The following is a 21,502-nucleotide window of genomic DNA, read 5'->3' as shown; positions in this document are numbered from 1 at the left end:
TATGTTGTGTCATCTGTACTATTATTTGTCTGTTTGTCTTTTTATTTTTGGCCATGTCGTTGTCAGTTTGTTTTCGATCTATGAGTTTGACTGTCCCTCTGGTATTTTTCATCCCTCTTTTTTCGACTCAGGACCATCTGATTTTTCGTCTAGATTATTTTACCCTTTGTAGTCAAGGTGAAATAAATCATGTCCTTGACATTGAACTCAATTTGAAATTCTTAAAAGACTGATATTTTTTTGCAGTTTGTACTAGGTTGATATCTGTCACCATTTCAAAGATATACATAGAAAACTATACTTTAAAGAATTACCTCGTCGTAACATTTGAACGGATGGTCGGACAATTTTGGGTCTAATGTATACAATGTAGAGCTCTTCGAGAGGAACATTTTATACGCCATGTGTATGCAGCTATCTCTTATTGTTTTCTTAACATTCAACTATCCTACTACCTGTCGATACATTTATTTTTGGCATTACACAAGTCATGTCTTCTTTGACTGTTCATGACGTTAAAATACTAAATCCCTGGGATGTATTTTAGTTGATTTTAGTCTCAAATGCATGATTTTTATTATTAATTGTTTTGGCTTTTAACTAGCTGTCAGTAACTGCGAGTACTCTCAAATCGTACTTTCTTTTTAATTTGACCTGTTGATACTATTTGTAATGCTTTTTTGTTATTTAATGTTAACATGGATCTTGTCTATATACCAGCTTTAATTATTTGGTATTTAATTACTACAAATTTTCACTTCTTCGTACTATGAACATCAAAATTATTTCATTTTTCCTTAGATGCTGATTTTGGACCTGAACAGGAAGTTTTATCTAGCACTAATTGTATATTTTTATTGTTGATATTCACACCATATGTACCAAGTGTTAGATTAGTTTTATTGATATTAAAGAAATTTCTTGGTATTCCTAAACGGAAGATTTTATACACACAGAAGAAGTATACTTAACAACAAAATTATTTTCATTTACCTGTGTATAATATGACGCAGGTTTCTTCAAATGTGATGATTTCCTATAAATTGTTTGAAATTTCACAATGATATCATACTTTAACCTTTGTTTAAACCTGTTTCTTTACTTTTGACTTTAATTATTTATCCCTTGTAATTTTTTATTAACTGTGTATTTGCATTCAGGTGTCACAGGTCAAATTTATTCGTTCATTGTGTGTTAATTTACGTTTCTTTATTGAGTTAAGCCTTCCAATTGATATTTTATAGTGTGTTTTTCTATGTTGTGATGTTATACTATTGTTTCAGAAAAGGGAGAAGGTTTGGCACCATTAAAACGTTTAATCCCGCTGCAAATGTTTGCACCTGTCCTAAGTCATGAATCTGATTACAGTAGTTGTCGTTTGTTTATGTAGTTCATACGTGTTTCTCGTTTCTCGTTTTTATATAGATTAGACCGTTGGTTTTTCCGTTTGAATGGTTTTACACTAGTAATTAATTGGGGCCCTTTATAGCTTGCTGTTCGGCGTGAGACAATGCTCCGTGTTGAAGGCCGTACCTTGACCTATAATGGTTTACTTTTATAAATTGTAACTTGGATGGAGAGTTGTCTCATTGGCACTCATACCACATCTTCCTATATCTATATAAGCTTGCAATTTCAGCGTAAAAAACTTTTTGCACTCTATGACCTTTGATCTTGGGTGCAAATGAAAAGTCAAATGTACTAAAGATTATTGTAAAGGTACTATGACTCTACGACTTCCGGTTATCGAAATATAATTTTTCAAAAATTGTGTATATTTTAAGGGAAATAACTCTTACAAGGGTTGAAAAACAAAACAATTGATTGTGTTTATTAACATTGCCATCTGTTCGTGTACATGTTGCCATTTTAGGTCGATTTTATCTGTAACAATTTTATTTTTAAGATAAATAAAAAAATAAAAGAAATTTTTTCAAGGGGATATACATGTACTTCTAAAAGGGGATGATAAAATCCTATGCAGCCTTATCTGGTAATACTTCATGATGAGGTCTATCGATGGTCCAAATTTTGTCATAATTTCAATAGAAACGGGGGAGGCCATGTTGAGAAAATGTTGGAAGAATAAAAAGAAAAAAAAACATTAGAAAAACAATAAGGTCTTTCCCCAACAAAATTTTTAAGCAGTTAATTTAGCGTAAAATTCCAAAAATAATACTGGCATTGTCAGTTTGTTTTCGAGTTAGGAGTGGGAATTTTCCTTTGGTATTGACTACAAAAACTTTTTGGCTTGCGTCTTTGTCAAATTTACTATCAACTATAAAACTTGGTTGTTGTTGGCATCTTTATAATTGTTAGATTTATTTGCATGTTTGTTAGTCAGTTTTGTTTATGTCTGAGATGTATGTTTAAACAGTTTTAGATCCCAATTATTGTCACATTAACCTATCATGTATGTTTGGATTACTCGCCCAATTTTGTCAATTTAACAGACCTATAAAACATCTGTCATACAAGTTGGGGGTTTAGCTAGCTATAAACCTAGGTTCAGCCCACCAATTGGAAAATGCCTGCACAAAATCAGGAGTATTACAGTTGTTTTTGTCCATTCGTTCCGTTGGTTAATAAAGTGATAAAGTGTAACGTTTGATTTTGTCAGTTTTTATGGACGTCCTTTTTGAATTTGCCTAGGAGTTCGGTATTTTTGTTATACTTTTTTACTTTCTTTGTCTATTGATCTGGAATTATTTGCGTTTTTTTCTGTGTGACATTTAAATGCATAATTGCTTTACCCCCATGCAATAGTGTTGATTGAACTTGATTGGCAAAGAAATTATGTGATAACTGAATTTCGAACATCAATTATTTAAAAAAAACACCAGTCAGAAAAAGCTAAAATCAGAAAAGAATCAGAAATCAAAGCGCGAAAGCGCTGTAAAGGCAGTAAATTACAGGTTGTGTGTATTTTTAGTCCAGTTATATCATTATCTTGCATAGTACAGTGTACCTATCAGAGGTGGCTTTCAGTATTTAAGATTTAGAGTTCTCTAATGATATTGAACAAGTTTTTTTGAATGTCATATTCTGAGCACTATATGAAGGCGTTTGTTCTCACTTGTTTATGAACTTGTGCATTATATCCAGTTTGTACCTTTTTTATCTATGTTTATAGTCAAATTAGTTATCAAAGGTACCAGGATTATAATTTAATACGCCAGACTCGCGTTTCGTCTACATAAGACTCATCAGTGACGCTCAGATCAAAATAGTTATAAAGCCTAACAAGTACAAAGTTGAAGAGCATTGAGGACCCAAAATTCCAAAAAATTGTGCCAAATACGGCTAAGGTAATCTATTCCTTGGATAAGAAAATCCTTAGTTTTTCGAAAAATTCAAAGTTTTGTAACAGGAAGTTTATAAAAATGACCATATAATTGATATTCAAATACTGTTTAAAATAGTTAGGCATTTTCTTTTTAGAAATAAGTAAATGTTATCAACTGTATTTTATTCAACTCTGCAAATGTGGTTTGTTACTGGTAAGTATGGATGATAGTTGTTTCATTGGCAATCATAACACATCTCCTTATTTATATAATGATCTATATTCAACGACCTCAGGTACAAAAAAAATGTATGTAACTAAACTGTGAAAGGAAACCTTTGACTTCTTTCTTTTATATAAACTTTTGATTTGGTACCATAGAACTATGTAGAATAAATGTACATTGCAACATGTCAACTCTTTCAATGACAATACTTTTTTAGAAACTATAACTCCTAGCAAAATTATATTTCCAAGTTTAAAGTAATTTATGAATGAAAAAAGGAGTTCTTAATTAAGAAATAAACTGATTCGCTGAGCGCAGCTGGATACACCGCAGAGGTCCAACCCTGAACAGTTGGGGCAAAAATGGACACAATATTCAAGCTTGATACAGGTCTGTATTTGGATTGTAATTAAATATTTTACATATTATAGTTTCTGAATAAATGTAGTCAAAGAACTTGAAATCGGTTATATGAATTGAATTTATATTCAATTAAAGATTTCTTGCTGTTGTGCAATAAACTGTGCTGTTGCGCAATACTTAATAAATCTGTTGCCAGACTATAAAGAATAAAGTTCAATTTCTTCTCAATGTCATATTTGAAATTTATGAAAATCTATAGGGAGATTACATCAATAGCTATAAATAATTCACCCAAGTTTCATGCGAACTGCTTATAGCATTTTTGAGTTGTTGTCCAACAACAGTGCACACGCTGAAATGTCTCGCCTTCTTTACTAATCACTGAAATTATGTTGATAGTCCTTAATATAAAGCTTTATTACAACTGTCACATAAACTTAACATTAACCAAGAAAACTAAACATTGACCAATGAACCATGAAAATGAGGTCAAGGTCAGATGAACCATGCCAGGCAGGCATGTACAGCTAACAATTCTTCCATACAACAAATATAGTTGACCTATTGCTTATAGTTTAAGAAAAACAGACCAAAACACAACTAGATACGCCCGCAGAGGTCCAACCCTGAACAGTTGGGGCAAAAATGGACACAATATTCAAGCTTGATTCAGGTCTGAATTTGGATTGTAATTAAATATTTGACATATTATAGGTTTCTGAATAAATGTAGTCAAAGATCTTGAAATTGGTTATATGAATTGAATATGCAATTAAAGATTTCTTGCTGTTGTGCAATACTTAGTAAACCTGTTGTCAGACTATAAACAAATAAAGTTCAATTAATTCTCAATGTCATATTAGAAATTTATGAAAATAAAAAGGGAGCTTACAACAATAGATATAAACAATTCACCAAAGTTTCATGAGAATTGGTGACAGCATATTTGAGTTATTGTTCGAAAACTGGAAAAATCACCCCTTTTTTTAATGAATAAAACCCCACAACTCAGAAATGTAAAATGTAAAATTTATAAAATTCTAAAGGGAGCTTACATCAATACATACAAACAATTCACCAAAGTTTCATAAGAATTGCTGTAAGCATTTTAGAGTTTTTGTCCGAAAACTGGAAAATCCCCCCTTTTTTTATGAATAAAACCCTGTAACTCGGAAACGTAAAATCTAAAATTTATGAAAATTGAAAGAGAGCTCATGTCAATAGATATAAACAATTCACCACAATTTCTTGCAAGTTAGTGAAAGCATTCTTGACTTATTGTCAGAAAACTGGAAAATCCCCCTTTTTTTAATGAATAAAACCCCATAACTCGGAAACGTAAAATCTAAATTTTATAAAAAATGAAAGGGAGCTCACGTCAATAGATATAAACAATTCACCAAAGTTTTATGCAAATTGGTAAAAGCATTTTTGAGTTAATGTCCGACATGTTGACGACGGACTGACAGACGGACAACGGTATACCATAATATGTCCCGTTAACGGGCGTATAAAAACTTAACAGAGCAATGAACTGTGAAAATGAGGTCAAGGTCAAATAAAACCTGCGCGACTGACATAAAGATCATAAAATATTTCCATACACCAAATATAGTTGACCTATTGCATATAGTATTAGAAAAAAAGACCAAAACTCAAAATCTTAACTTTGACCACTGAACCATGAAAATGAGGTCACGGTCAAATGACACCTGCCAGCTAGACATGTACATCTTACAATCATTCCATACACCAAATATAGTAGACCTATTGCATACAGTATAAGAAAAACAGACCAAAACACAAAAACTTAACTATAACTACTGAACCATGAAAATGAGGTCAAGGTCAGATGACACCTGCCAGTTGGACATGTACACTTTACAGTCCTTCCATACACCGAATATACTTGACCTATTGCTTATAGTATCTGAGATATGGACTTGACCACCAAAACTTAACCTTGTTCACTGATCCATGAAATGAGGTCGAGGTCAAGTGAAAACTGTCTGACGGGCATGAGGACCTTGCAAGGTCGCACATACCAAACATAGTTATCCTACTACTTATAATAAGAGAGAATTTAACATTACAAAAAATGTTAACTTTTTTTTCAAGTAGTCACTGAACTATGAAAATGAGGTCAAGGACATTGGACATGTGGCTGACGGAAACTTCGTAACATGAGGCATCCATATACAAAGTATGAAGCATCCAGGTCTTCCACCTTCTAAAATATAAAGCTTTTAAGAAGTAAGCTAACGCCGCCGCCGCCACATCACTATCCCTATGTCGAGCTTTCTGCGACAAAAGTCGCAGGCTCTACAAAAACTGGAAAATCCCAATAAAACACCATAACTCAGAAATGTAAAATCTAAAATTTATAAAATTCTAAAGGGAGCTTACGGATTGATAATTTAGTCTTAGATGCAAGATTTTTATATCAGTTGTTAGTGGCTTTGAACTAGCTGTCAGTAACTGCAAGTACTCTCAGATCTGTACTTTCTGTCTTTTTCTTGTTTGGATGTACAACTACCCGACCACATCCACTTGTATTTGTATTTATCCATCTGATGAGTTAAGCCTCTTTCAAGTGATTTTTATAGTTCGTTCTTATATTGTACTGTTACACCACTGTCCCAGGTTAGAGGGAAGGTTGGGATCCCGCTAACATGTTTAACCCCGACACATTCTGTATGTACATGTATGTGCCTGTCCCAAGTCAGGAGCCTATAATTCAGTGTTTGTCGTTTGTTTATGTGTTGCATATTTGTTATATTCGTTCATTTTTTGTACATAAATTAGGCCGTTAGTTTTCTTGTTTGAATTGTTTTACATTGTCATTTCGGGCCTTTTATAGCTGACTATGTGGTATGGGCTTTGCTCATTGTTGAAGGCCATACTGTGACCTTTAGCTGTTAATTTCTGTGTCATTTGGTCTCTTGTGAGAGTTATCTCATTGGCAATCATACCACATCTTCTTTTTTATATTTACATCAACAGATATAAACAATTCACCAAAGTCAAGGTGAGACAACAAAACTTAGTGGTAAGATCTCTGAAATTTTTTACACGGTACAAATTTTTCTCATTGTTGGAGATTGTACGGTGACAGTAACACCTGTAACTGCTTAAACCCATTTCTTATGCACTTTAGTTCGATAAACTCACTGAATATCATACCACATCTCCTTATTTTTATATGCATTACAATTTACATGTGCATGTAATTATAAATATATATATATCAGAACAAAATTCATTGCGTCACTTTTATTTCTGCATCCTTTGGCACAATACAAGTTTTAAAATTACACAACATAAAACAACTAAATGTTATTTCAGATGAAAGTTTTGTTTCAGTTCCATTCATACATGTAGGATTTGTTAGAATTTTGTATGTTTTGCCAAGTCCAATAATTCGCTCTATGTGCACATGTTAATTGGAGACTTTTCTATCCCGTATAAGAGTTTTGGAACTAATTCTGTTTCTTTTTTTGAAAAAAGTTAGCAAACAAATCTTGCACATTTAAACCTTTGTCTGCCATCACACTGTCACCTGGATCACATAACTGAACTACATTTTGTATTCTACATCTTTCAACTATTTCATAGTCACTGGTAGAACCAACATATGCAGTAGAGACATAGTTGACTAAACCACCAGGCGTCGAACATACAAGTATTTTCAGTGTTTCTGTTTTTATATGATGAAAAGGTTGCCTGAGCTCTAGGAGCTTTAGTTTTATCACGGGATATTCTGTGCTGTCAATAATAATCCAAGTCTTAGGAAACTTTAATTTGAAGTTGGATGGCGAAAAATGCCTGACTAACCCACTAGATGGCCAAGTGTTAGCCTCACACCACTGTTTAGGCATAAAAACAATCCATGTATATACACAATATTCTTAACACTAGATTCAATCTAGAATCTAGAAAGTTCAAAGTTGGTTGTATAATGCCTCAATTTCATCAAAGTCATAAAAAAACTGATTTTCAACTGACGCCCTATCAATTTGAAAATATATGTATCTCAAACAATGTGCTGTTGGACCAAGTGTGGTCAAAACAAATAAAAATTTAGTATACAACTCTTAAATGGTATAAAAATGCATGGCTGTGTCACGTGTCTTCATTTCAAAATTCTCTGCTGAAAACATAGACATTGATGGTGTTTGCGTACTTCCATCTTTGAAGCTCAACATTAGCTCAGCAGTTGGTGGTGGACAGTCATAAATCCTTTCTGCAGTATGAATGACTTCTTCAGGAAAACCAACTTTACAATCAAAACTTTCCTCTAGATTTCTACTACAATATTCATCAAGTTTAGTTCTTTTGTTTTCACAGGAAACTGCCCTGATTTTTCTTTTTGCGGACGATTCAGTCTCTTGCTTGGTCCAGGAAAATAGGCTGGGAATGGCAGTAGACTTAGGTCTCTGTATGGTGGGTTTGCGCCCTGAAAAAGGTTATAAAACATTAGTTTTTTGATAATTAAATGAACTTCCATTAGCAATGTATACTTTGTATTACCTGGCGAAATATTAACTAGATTTATTCATTACAATCTGGATAAAACTATGTTTGCCTGATTCAATGTATGTTATGTAAATCCAAAGGACAAACAATGAGAGACTTATGCAACAAACGTACATTGTTTGTACCTAAATAACTATAATATTGATGAGAGCATGTCATTGTTTTGTTCCTGTTAACATTGTCATTGATATTTTTCAAGAAAGTCTATGAGGCATAGCTTATGCATTCCTGTCATTACTACATTAGCATAATTAGTGCTAAAATAATTCTCAGTATGATATACCTCTTGCAAGAAATCATTATAACTGTAGCAATCACCAAAAAATCTCAAACAGATCACATTGAATCGTAATCCAAAAAATTATGACGTCTTGAATTAACCACCCCCTTTTATTCTAAAACGATAATTGCGGTTGTAAACAGGCTTTGGTTTATTCGCATGGCGATTACATATATAACTATATATTTCAAAAAGAAAATAGAGTTTTACCATGAATAGTTTCCTGCACGTAGTCTTTTTCAGTAAAATGTGCCTTGCAAACAACAGCTGATTGAGATGGACTCCACGATGAAATCGTGTTCTCGTCCAATCTGCGTTTGGGCCATGGCGTTGATCCAACTTTTCCTTCTTTTTAAGTCATTTGGAAATGCATGTCCTTCTCTTAAATGACATCCAGGTACACAACAACAAGTACTTGGCATCGTTAATTTAAAATGTAACTGAAATAGTTGCACAGTGCAGAAACAGGAAGTTGAGGAACAGGATCGGCTACCACGGCGCCACCTATTCAGGAACGATAATTTGCTACTTTATATAACTGCGAAAATTATAACAATAACGTTAGACGGGTTCACGTGCATAAACAGAAATGCGCTTTAAATTGTATAATATAATTAATGTTCAGTCGACTCTTAATTATTATATCAACGACTGAAATGATTAATAAACATCTAGATTGCAGATAACACTCGAAATTAACCCGAGCTCTTTCCACACGGAATTCAAATAATTCTAGTTTGTCAATCGGTTGACTGCTTATAATGCAAAATACAAATATATCAAAAGTTTTTAAAACTAACAAAACACAATGATCGTTTCTCTATTTCCCAATGTAAATGAAATGAAACAAAAAACATTTTATATCACAATAAGAAGAGGAGAGAATTCAACATATCCGGATCTACTTGGAGCCTAATGACCCCCCACGTAGATAAGTTGGATATCGCGGAAGGAAGGATTAACCCGGCAACTAGAAAGGCATTAAAGCACTGCCTTTAAAAACTACATTATATCATCCACTAGTTGTTAATATATGTTATATTGGAAAAATATAGTGAAGCACAAAAATATGTCTTGTTTCGTTTGTTAAAGATTTCTATATGAATTTGATTGATTTATAACAATTTGTGATTTTGAAATTTAAGATGCAAAGTAGAAGTCTAATCGTATATTCTTTCTGTTCATAATTATATATATAAATAAAAAGAATGTGACCACGGGACTCAAAGTTCCCTTACCATCAAAGTAATGGGTTCAGAAAAGTTGAAGACTGGGGCCTGAGTAAAAATTGAAAAAGAAATACAAATATGGCATTAACAGAATGTCATCTATGGTAATTGTGAGAATAGAACTAAACTTAAAAACTTAATCACCACAGTGTGATATGCTTGAAACATTTTGTTTTATCATACTTCAGATTAAAGCTTTTTTCTGCATAAAAAGGAACGTTTATCTGGAACTTACAACACAGGTTAAAGTCTGCTTCTCTGCTAATAATGTCCCATTATATCTGGAACTTACAACACAGGTTAAAGTCTGCTTCTCTGCTAATAATGTCCCATTATATCTGGAACTTACAACACAGGTTAAAGTCTGCTTCTCTGATGTCCCATTATATCTAGAACTTACAACACAGGTTAAAGTCTGCTTCTCTGCTAATAATGTCCCATTATATCTAGAACTTACAACACAGGTTAAAGTCTGCTTCTCTGCTAATAATGTCCCATTAAGGAATAAGAACAGATTTATCTTTATTGATTCAGCATCAGATATCCAGACATGTCTCTCTGAGGGCTGTTACCTTGTATGCTAGAGAGTTAAAAATGTAACTCGGTGTCTATCTAGTACAAGGCATGGTTCATATTATATACCTTTGTACCTTTGTCTATGGGTCATAAAATAAGCCATGGCTTCTACTGACCCCTCGTCTTGGAATGTCCTAATGAAATTTCTCATCGTATGATCATATATGTATTATACTTATTAAAAATAAAAACTTATATTAGTGTCCTCAACTATATTCACATACACATGATCTAGTATGATTATGGATAAAAAAAAATGCAAACTGAATATTAAACATCCACTTTCTTGTTAAAGTTGGAGATTAAGCCCCTGTCAGTTACTGATTTATTGATGCTCTTTAAATTAATGATTGACACCTTATTGATGCTGGTTAAGTAAATTCATGATTGACAGTTAAAGGTCTGTTCCTTGTGGTCTGATTCTGCAGTTAAATGTACCAAAGTAATCAAATATCCTATCCTTAGAACATCAAACTTGGTTACCATATACAAATGTAAAAAAGAGATAAAAAAAATCTTTATTATCAAAAATATTTTTATTATAAAATGTAAGATACTACAAAAATAACCTGATAACAATATTAGAAAGATACAGAGGTATTAATACAAATGCATGCATTATGTACAATCAACAGCTTATTAAAATTCATTATTTACAGAAAACAGAAAACTACATAGAGTACAAACAAAATCAATACTGTATTTAGAAAAATTATGAAACAAAAGTGTGAGATATAAATAGCATATAGTGTTTAAAAGATGTATGCTATATTATGTGCAAAAACAAAAGAAAAAATCTAGAGCAAGACTGATTTGAGGGCTGAAGGAAAAAGGCACATATCAAAATCCCAATCAACCATAAATACAAAATTATAATTTTTTTTATATAATTCTTGGATTTATAATTGAATATACAACCATCCACCAATGACTAATTCTAAGTACCTCACAACCCACCAACACCCTTATTCCCCTTTAAAATCAATTAAAGAATAACCCTATATAAGATCTTACAGAGAATGGTTACAATGCACACATTTCAACAGATTCTCCAAAACCTGACTTGTCAATAGTAATTACATCTTCATTATACTATTCATAACAATTAATACTTTTTTAATCAAGAACTGAGTGTGTTGACAAAGATATTAACATATTGGCAAGCCTCATAAAAAATCTTCATATTGATATAATATCAAATTATTATCAATGCAAATATTGTCCAAATATGTATATCTATAATAAAAACTTAATGGCCCCTCGGCTACGGCGGGGGAATAAAAATATCACTAAAAAACAACAAAAAAATCCTGCAAGACTTGACATCATCTTTGCATAGGTGCAATAGATTCAAGAGGAATGTTCAATTTTGTATAAAAATATTCAACTTTCAGATCTGATATTATTTAAAAATCAGTGAATAGAAATATGGTGAGAGTACATTTAATCACAGATACAAGCTTCTCAGATTACTTGTAAAGTCTTTGGTACATAGATGTTTTTATTCATGCTTTCATATTTGGAACAGTAGAAATCCATTCTAATTATATAGTTTTCATAGTATTTAAATTCCCTTAAATAACCAACAAAAGCAATAAATATTGGGACACAATTATTTGAAATTATTAAACAATTGTCACTTATAAAATTTTAGAGTATTCAAATTACATTCAATACTTCGTATTTGAGCATATCAAATATATAACAGAAATGAGTATTCTCTGTCAAATATCACAGATCTTTCTTCTTCTCCACTTTTAAATCATAACTGCACTGTAAGTGTATACTGCTGCTTCAACTTCATTGGTACTGAAGATCTGTCCCAATCACCAATGTGTCCTATAAAACATACCAAATAGTAAGAAATCTACCAAACTGTGTATTTCTTTCATGGGTATTATAGTATAAATGTATGAGGTATTTGACCAACCATGTATAACAATTGATCAACATTCATTATCATAGAAAATATTAAACTAATATTAAAATAAAAAATTCATACAAATTAAAGAAGACCTAATCAAAAAAGGAGATACTATCCCAGCAACAAAAAAAATTTTGTAAAGAACTCATCCACAGTTTGGATGAGTGAAAAACTTCATCCAGCTTTAACAGATCTGATAGAAAAAAAATAAATTGACAGATTAAGTCACAGACTAATGGAAGGATAACAATTAGAGGCTCTCAGGAGCCTGTGTCGCTCACCTGTATCTACTGTGGTTTTAGAAATCATGTAAAATAAGGTTAAACTCATAATAAATTGTATTAGATACCCTAATAATGATTGAGGCCAAGTTTGGTTTAATTCTGTCCAGCAGTTAAATTTAAAGCAGGTCATCCCATTGTAGTCCTACAATAATTACTGAAGACCCCTTATCATTATTTAAATTAGTTTTCAAGTTGTGACTATTTGAAATTGTTTTTTTACAATTTTGCCATAGACTTCTATAGAAAACCTCTGTTCTATTTTTAGCCATATGCATGGTGGCCATGTTGGTTGGATGACAGGGTCATCTGATACATTTTTCAATCAAGATACTCTATTGAAAATTGTGGCTTACTTTAATTCTATTTGGCCCAGTAGATTAATTGGAGAAGATTTTTGAAAAAGATTAAAAAAAATTACAAAAAATTGTGAAAAATTGACTTTAAAGGGCAATAACTCCTGAAAGGGGTCAATTGACAATTTTGATCATGTTGACTTATTTGTAGAGCTTACTTTGCTGCACATTATTGCTGTTTACAGTTTATCGCTATCTATTAAAATATTCAAGATAATTACCGAAAACTGTAAAATTTCCTTAAAATTACCTATTCATGGGCAGCAACCCAACAACAGGTTGTCTGATGCGTCTGAAAATTACAGGGCAGATAGATCTTGACCTGATGAACATTTTTACCCTATGTCAGATTTGCTCTTAATGCTTTAGTTTCAGAGATATAAGCCAAACTGCATTTTACTCCCCATGTTCTATTTTTAGCCATGGCTGCCATCTTGGTTGATGGGCCGGGTCATTGGATACATTTTTAAAACTAGATACCCTAAGGATGATTAAGGCCAAGTTTGGTTTAATTTGGCCCAGTAGTTTCAGAGGAGAAGATTTTTGTAGAGGTTAACGGACGACGACGGGCAACGGACACCAAGTGATGAGAAAAGCTCACTTGGCCCAAAAGTGAGCTAAAAATGTTACCCTACGCAACTTCCTCGAGTGAGGAATAAGAACTAAAAGGTCACTGAACAGTAGGGATGAATAATGACTTGTTAAACAACACACTAGAATGATAGTTTATGATTGATACATTTTAATAAACACACTTTATTAGATTTAGATAAACACACTTTATTAGATTAAGATAAACACACTTTATTAGATTAAGATAAACACACTTTATTAGATGAAGATAAACACACTTTATTAGATTTAGATAAACACACTTTATTAGATTTAGATAAACACACTTTATAAGATAATCTAACATTTAAACGATAAAATATTCCAAAGTAACAGAAGCATGGCTAAGAAAAGGACTCTCATATTCTGCAAGAAACTGAAATTGAGGATGCTAACCCAACAGAACATCAAACATCTGTAGTTCATAACAATTAATTCTTCATAAACAAACCTGATCAGAAAAATTTATGTGCAATGTAAAATTCCAAAAAGTGCCATGTCTAATGTGAGATGTATTAATTCTTATACTTTATACAAAATAGTAATAGCTTATCATATGTACTTCTTGATTCAAGCTGATCAGAAAATTTTGAATTAAGCAATGACAATTCTAACAATACCATTGTCACCTTTGTGAGACACAAACTATGCTTCATTTAATTTGATGGGCATTATTGGATGGGTCTCTCCTCAAGGAAATCCCAATAAATTCTTAATCCAATGTTGTCTTGGTACCGTTTTTTTTTTTCCTTTGTTGATTACCATCTTAAATTTCAACTTAATTAGTAATATGTAAAGTACTAACCTTATTTAGTGTGACTTCTGTGTTGATAAAATGAACATTGTCTGTTACTGGTAGTGGTATACCTTCAGCACCAAGCTCTACAAAATAAAGTATCAAACACTGCATAAACAGATTTCTATCGCTTTTAAATTATGATCATACTGGTTGCTGAAGTTTTCCTTATCTTATAACTCTGTCCAATATATGGAGAAAAACAATTCAAGTATTTCTTATATTTGATTTTTATTGTCAATTATCCAAGATTCTATATCGTACATGCTAAAATTAAATCATAAATTCACAACCCTAGGAATATATAATTCAAATCATAGATTTGTATTCAAGTTTGACTTATCGTCGCACTCGTCTGTAAGCCTAATGAGGTCATTAAATGTGATGTAAAGCTCATCGTCAATGTGAAAAGACCTAAAAGTAGGTCACTATGACTTATTTGATGGGATAAAGATGCCATGGAGAGAGAGCTGGTGCAGTCAACATACTGGAATTATGTTTATTCTATAAAAAAAAATCCAAGACGTCTGAGTCACTTTTAATAATGTGCACATATCTAGTATCAGGAAAAAAATCAACATTTTGTAATGGAATATTGGGGGGGGGGGGGGGGGGACATTAAATATGATAATCTGGGAAAATTTCTGAAATTTTCACACATTTTTTTAACATACTGGAATAGCTCTTGATTTTTAAGCCTTTTCAATACAAATGTCTTTTTTCTAGTAAAAAAAAAATTAGTTTTTACAAAATTAGATAAATCCATACTACTTACTATTGAGCTGTGGTTCAGCAAATGCTATTATTGCTGTATTCGCTATAAAGTTCAATATTGTATCCTAAAATATAAAATATATATTGTGTCATTTAGATTAGTGATGTATTTTTCTAAAACTAGCTTCGCTGTGCATCTTGTTTGGTCAGTTTTTCTGAATATCTCACAGGATGTCTATTCAGAGATATAACAATGATAATATATGATTTATAGAAAATGTTGGCTTCAATCAGTTATGAAATATAATTTAACTCCAATGTGACAAAGGAACAAAACTTAGTATCTAACTCTTAACTCAGGTGTAAAAGGAAGCATAAAATACAGGTCAAAGTGACCTGATGCATAATTTTGAAGACTATTGTAACTTTGAAACTAATGTACAAAAATGTATTAATAAGAGTATTATTGTACAAATTGAAACAATAATATTTGAAAAATATAAAATAGAATGGAGTAATAGAGTATCTATGTATGCTCAAGGTAATAAATAAAGAACATATAAGTTATTTAAATATGATTATTGTACTGAACCTTACTTAAAATGTAAATTGCCACCTAAATTTAGGAGTGCTTTTGCAAAATTGCACCCCTTAGAATAAAAACAGGTAGATATGAAAGAAAAGAAATACATGAAAGAACATGTTTTTATTGTAATAATAGTATTGAAGATGAACTACATGTTTTATCAAAATGTCCACAATACGAAGATCTTAGACACATATTGTTTTATGAAGCTGCAAATTTTAATGTGGATTTTAACGTTTAATCAGATAATCAAAGATGATATTTTTTTAATCAATAACGATAAAGTTTTTGAAAGTTTTGCCAGAACCTGCTATAACATTTTAATCAGAAAAAAAAACGTTTTTTAAATCATTAATTATGCTGTATTTTAATGATATTCTTAAACAAATATATATTATATATAATATCTACTTTATCAAACTGTATTTTAATATTGCTTGTACAGTCTCTCATAAATCTTTTAAGATTGGCACATACAATGATAATGTAATGTTTCATGTTATCTGTTTTATGTACCTGTATGAATATTTTATTGTGTAAATATATGTAATTGTATGTGGTGAGACTATAATAAAATATTGAATCCTGAATCTTGAATCTGCATCACAAATTCATGTTGTAGGTCAATTAGTATTCAATTAGTGTCAGTACAAAAGCTTAATAATTGAATACTAATTGAATACTAATTGAATACTAATTAGTATTCAATTAGTATTCAATTATTAAGCTTTTGTACTGACACTAATTGAATACTAATTGACCTACAACATGAATTTTCATGTTGTAGGTCAATTAGTATTCAATTAGTGTCAGTACAAAAGCTTAATAATTTTAATGAAGTTTTAAAACTTAATCAGAACCACTAAACCATGAAATGTTAATTTGACAAAAAAACAAAATGTTTTTGGTATCCATGCCCTTTTCACATACCCATCTCATAAATTAAACTTACACTGATCTGTCCAACGTTAGACTTGACAACATGGAGTTTGAGTCTGTAAAAAGTGAAACAAATATTTCATGATAAAGCTTCAATATTTTAAACACAAATGTATGAGAAACAATTAGTACTGGTAAGTGATAGATGATTGTCAAAAGGGGAATAACTCAAACAATTTATTTCTTGTCATTATTCTTAACAAAGTTAACAAATTTAATTCATAAATATGCAGTAGATAATTTATAGAATAGTATAAGAACACAACAAAAATAGATTTTAGTATGGATTTTTTTTCATTTATATGGGCTGTGGTGGGAAGATATCCAAGTATTTCATGTAGACATTTGAATATGTAAGTCTGAAATTACATATGTAAATATGACACCATAGAAAAATAGCAAGGAAGGAACACCAATTGTTTGCACTTTAAGACTACCTCCTCCTTATATAATGACATATGTTGTTTCAATCAATGGGTAAAAACTGTATTCAATATGGTTTTATGTATGCTTAATGACTTTTAAATATCAGATTTTGTTGCTGAAGTTGAGCAGGTTTTATTTGTTAATAAGTTGTAGACATTAGTCCTTGTAAATCCTGACTTGTGAAGCCCATACAAGTATTTGTTTTGAATTTTCAAAATAAATTGAGCAATATTTTTATTATCCAAATATAAAAGTATTTGTTCCAGGAATTAAAATGCTACGTTTATGAAGTTGAAAGTTCAACTTCCCAGTTACCTTAGCATAACATTTACAGGTAGACCATATAAGAAGGTATATAGTCAAGCAGAAAATAATACTTATTTGTGAATTACGATGATGATAGACAAATGTTAAACATCTATCTATAAAGTAGTACTTCACAGTACATGCATATTCAGGACAAGGACACATTAAAATAAGATATAAGTTTACCTTGCTTTGACACACGGAGAGATTTTTCAATGTGCTAACTGACATAGTAACAGACCACTTCAAGACATATCCTACCTGGCCACATTATTTTCTCTTTGAGCCAACCAGTCTTTGCTCTTATACCTAAATTTCCTATTCATAGAGAGGCAGGATATTACAATTTAAACATTTTGAATTGAAATACAAATGACCTTATTTTTATATTCTATATGAACATGATGAATAGAATCAAATCAGAGGTTAAATTACAAAATATCCTTACTTTTATAAACCTTGATGCTATAAATATTTTTAATTACTCACTTCATTTCACTAATACTTCCATAAATCTTCTCACTCTTCACATTCAGTGAAACAGATGCAGTCATTGTCTAAAACACATAAAAAAAGTATTTTATACTGAAGAATTTTATTATCTTGTTATCTTTAATATTGTCAAGCCAATTAGCTCCGACTGGTTGATACTGTGTAATTATTTTGCATCAAATATTTTATGATCACATAACCTTGTGCTTGGGTTTGAGAACTCAAGGAATTACTTGTCAAAAAATATGTTCATGAGAAAGAGAAATGAGTCATTTGACTCAATATAACTTCTAACAAACTGGTTTCCATTTGATAATATGTGTATTGTTAAAATTATGGTAATTCATATCAATTTAAACCAAGATTCTGGTCAAATTTTTGAAGTTTTTTCCATTTTCAATTTCGAAAATAGCAAAACTCAGTACGCGATTGAAAAAAATGATGCACATAAATAATTCTTTTAGAAATCAAAACATGGCACAATTTTCTGAATTTACAGTACAACTAAACTCAATGATATCATTACTGGTATCATACAGACTTGATATAAATTCATACGTTTATGATTTTTTCATTTAAAGGGATAAGATGTTGTCTTGTCATACCTTCTCCAGTGTTAGGAAATGCATCAGTTCTCAAGAGTAATTTTCATATATATGTTGTGTAATTTTACCTACCGACAGTAAAATTTCAAAACTATATAGGTGACTACAGAATTATATGTTACTATTTATTCAAATAAACTTACAGCATTTAATGTTAATAAGAATATATCTCCCTGGACAGTAAACATGTTGATGGTTCCTCCACTCAGTACATTAACTTTACCATTAGTAACAGACATATTCGGTGAGATATCACTGGACATAAACATGGTCACTTGTCGGTTTGGATACTTCTTTCCTATCTAAAAAGAAATCTCATATGTTTACTTGAAGCCTTTTAATTTAAGCATTATGGTTTGTAATAATTTGTTTATCAACAGGTCAATATTCAAATTAAGGATATACGTGAACTGATAAAAGTTAATGTGAAATTTCTGCTACAAAAAAATGTCTGAAATTATCAATAATGTAAATATTTTTTCAACATAATTTCATTCATTTATGTGGTATATTGGTAATCAATACTGTTTACTTCATTTAGTTTTTTAAACATCTTAGTACATTTAACATTTGTAAGACTAATTTTCACATGATAATTTATTCATTCCTACTAATATAGCCTAAACTGCTCAGTGTTCTCCCCAGGATTTTTGGATAGCACCAGGGTAACCTGTGCTCTTTGTAAAATGATTTGTATAATGTGTCGTGTTGCGTTGTGTCGCTTACCTATATTTCTAGTTACTGTAGTTTTTATGTCTTTTGTTTTGTTTTAATACTGTGGTACTGTGTTATGTAGACATTGAGTCAGAAAATTATTGGTAAAAGAGAAGTAAATCAATAAACAGTTTGTATACTGTAAATTCAGAAATTATTGCGATGTTTTTATTATTGCGAAAAATGCGACAGGGTTATAATCGCAATAATATAAACTCGCATTTTGAAATTTTTTATATGAATTCAAAAAAGGATTTTTCTCAATATCGCAAAAATTTAAATCGCATTTTAGTCTAAAATGACAAAATCGAAATAATAAATGCACGCAATAATTTTCGAATTTACAGTACTTGAATATCTTTTTAAAATAAATAAAACATGATTCATTACTAAATAATTTATAGTAATTAAATCTTTTATAAAATTCATGATCAATAAAAATAAAATATCATTTAAGAGTTCAATTTAAAAAAACTTTCTAGTTTCTAGATAGAAAATTGTTGTATATAAAAGGATTCCTGTCTTAAGGAGACATAGAATTTACAAGAACTTATATTGTTTTATTATTTAAACCAGTTTCTATCTTAAATTCTAATAAAAAAAAAATTTCATAAACTTTTTAACATTTTGCCATAAATATAAATTTCATGTAAATATTAACCTTTTTTGTCTTTGGTGATGACCAAACATAGATACAGACTAAATACTGCACTAAAACCTTAATCTTTATTTGTCATGATCCATTTAAAAAGAATTCCTTAATCAATCTTAGGTCTATAGATCTATAAGTAACCATATTCAATGTCAACAACAAAGTCTCCCTATTTTCCCGCCTAAATGACAGGAAGTAGATATAAATAGATTTTAAAATGTGCTTATGGATAATGTTTTCTGTACTTCTTTCATTCATCAATTTTGGATATAGATATTCAGTTTGAAGGTACAGTCATTCCTTTTATTTATAAATAGATTGCAATTAATAAATAAACTTGAATTTTCTACTTAAATTAACTGCGTCATGTGATATTAGTCCCGAGATTACTCTTGATGGCCAAGGGCTGTTTTGCCAGACAAGCTGGGGCTGTAGTTATTTGTGATCATAAAATTATGATATCTTAATTAAAACACCAAACAATCATGTTACAAGTGTTGATTACATCGATTAAATCCAATTAACAAGGTTAACTTCATTAGGTAAATCGATCACGTGGTGTAAACAATCTGGTCTGACAAATTTCACCTGGAATTTTATACCGCACGGAAAAGATTTATCAAGTCATTTAAAACTTTACTGATTTACGATTTTTTAACTGAAAATTTTAGCATCACAGACAAAACATTATACATCGTGGTAAGACCAATAGAACCACGGTAAAAAATTGTACATGGAGGGCCCGCAGTCCTTTAAGGGCTTAGGGAGAACACTGCTGCTAACAGTAAGTTCTTACAAGTAAAGCAAGAAATCTTACTTACTTGAGGTATAACCTGTCCAATACATGGTGTTCCAACACATGTGGTGTTTAGAAAATCTTTTTCTTTAGCTGGAAGCTGAAATTCAAAAGAAAATATTATACAGTATAATTTAATACTGTAACTGGTCATGATTTTAAATTAACACGAAATATTATACTTTAAATGTTTCAGATTCATTATCTGTTCTGTGTATGTGTACTTTAGTGTGTATTTGTGTACTGTTATTCTTTGAATTTTTTTATCTTGTAAAATATTACAGAGTTGATTTTTTATTCGGCTAGTAATTTACTATTATTGTTTCCATGATATTTATTAATATCATACTTTATACATTTTCTAGGATAAAAAACAAAATGTCATATAACAATTTAAAGCTTGTTCTGAAAAACACATTTTTCCTACCATAATTTTTTCTCTCAAAGATATGATAATAAAAATCTTCAATATGAAACAATTTTGATTGGCTAAAAGTACCTACATCTTTTTGGGTCAGATTATACTCTAACATCTTGTGAATTTGAGCTTCATAAGCCAATGTATTAAACACATAATCTGACATAGAAATGTAGAACATCTTTTTTGTACTGCTGATCGGTGGCATGGAGGGAGGATCAAATGGTGCCTCTGTCATACTGCTGGTCCAATAAATTTCTCCCTAAAAATTAAATGATATATTTAGACAAAAATCCTGCAACATATCTATAGTAATTCTGAATGTTTTTCTTATAAAACAACACACAATAAAATGCTCCGCTGGGCGCAGCTTGATACGACCGCAGAGG

General features: G+C 30.9%; 1 protein-coding gene and 1 long non-coding RNA gene across 2 annotated transcripts in view; both read right to left on the bottom strand.

Annotated features, from left to right (window-relative positions):
* Window positions 1-7,133: 7,133 nt before the first annotated feature.
* Window positions 7,134-9,226, bottom strand: LOC127701112 (uncharacterized). The gene is made up of 2 exons (XR_007981819.1): window positions 8,902-9,226; window positions 7,134-8,331 (listed from the first exon to the last, which is right to left on the bottom strand). It is a non-coding gene; the product is annotated as an uncharacterized LOC127701112 (long non-coding RNA).
* Window positions 9,227-11,013: 1,787 nt separating this feature from the next.
* LOC127701870 (bactericidal permeability-increasing protein-like) overlaps window positions 11,014-21,502 on the bottom strand; it is a 33,814-nt gene continuing 23,325 nt past the window's right edge. The window contains exons 7-14 of the mRNA XM_052205843.1: window positions 21,199-21,371; window positions 20,721-20,795; window positions 18,677-18,835; window positions 17,926-17,993; window positions 16,718-16,760; window positions 15,241-15,304; window positions 14,475-14,551; window positions 11,014-12,335 (exon numbers count right to left, since the gene is read on the bottom strand). Coding sequence (XP_052061803.1) covers window positions 12,297-12,335; window positions 14,475-14,551; window positions 15,241-15,304; window positions 16,718-16,760; window positions 17,926-17,993; window positions 18,677-18,835; window positions 20,721-20,795; window positions 21,199-21,371 — 698 coding nt within the window. The 3' untranslated portion in view covers window positions 11,014-12,296. The remainder of the gene's footprint in view (window positions 12,336-14,474; window positions 14,552-15,240; window positions 15,305-16,717; window positions 16,761-17,925; window positions 17,994-18,676; window positions 18,836-20,720; window positions 20,796-21,198; window positions 21,372-21,502) is intronic.

The sequence above is a fragment of the Mytilus californianus genome, unplaced genomic scaffold (genome assembly GCF_021869535.1).
Source record: "Mytilus californianus isolate M0D057914Y unplaced genomic scaffold, xbMytCali1.0.p SCAF_5, whole genome shotgun sequence".
Classification (NCBI taxonomy): domain Eukaryota; kingdom Metazoa; phylum Mollusca; class Bivalvia; order Mytilida; family Mytilidae; genus Mytilus; species Mytilus californianus.
Note: the sequence above shows the minus strand (reverse complement) of the source record. Positions and strands in the feature narration are given on the sequence as shown.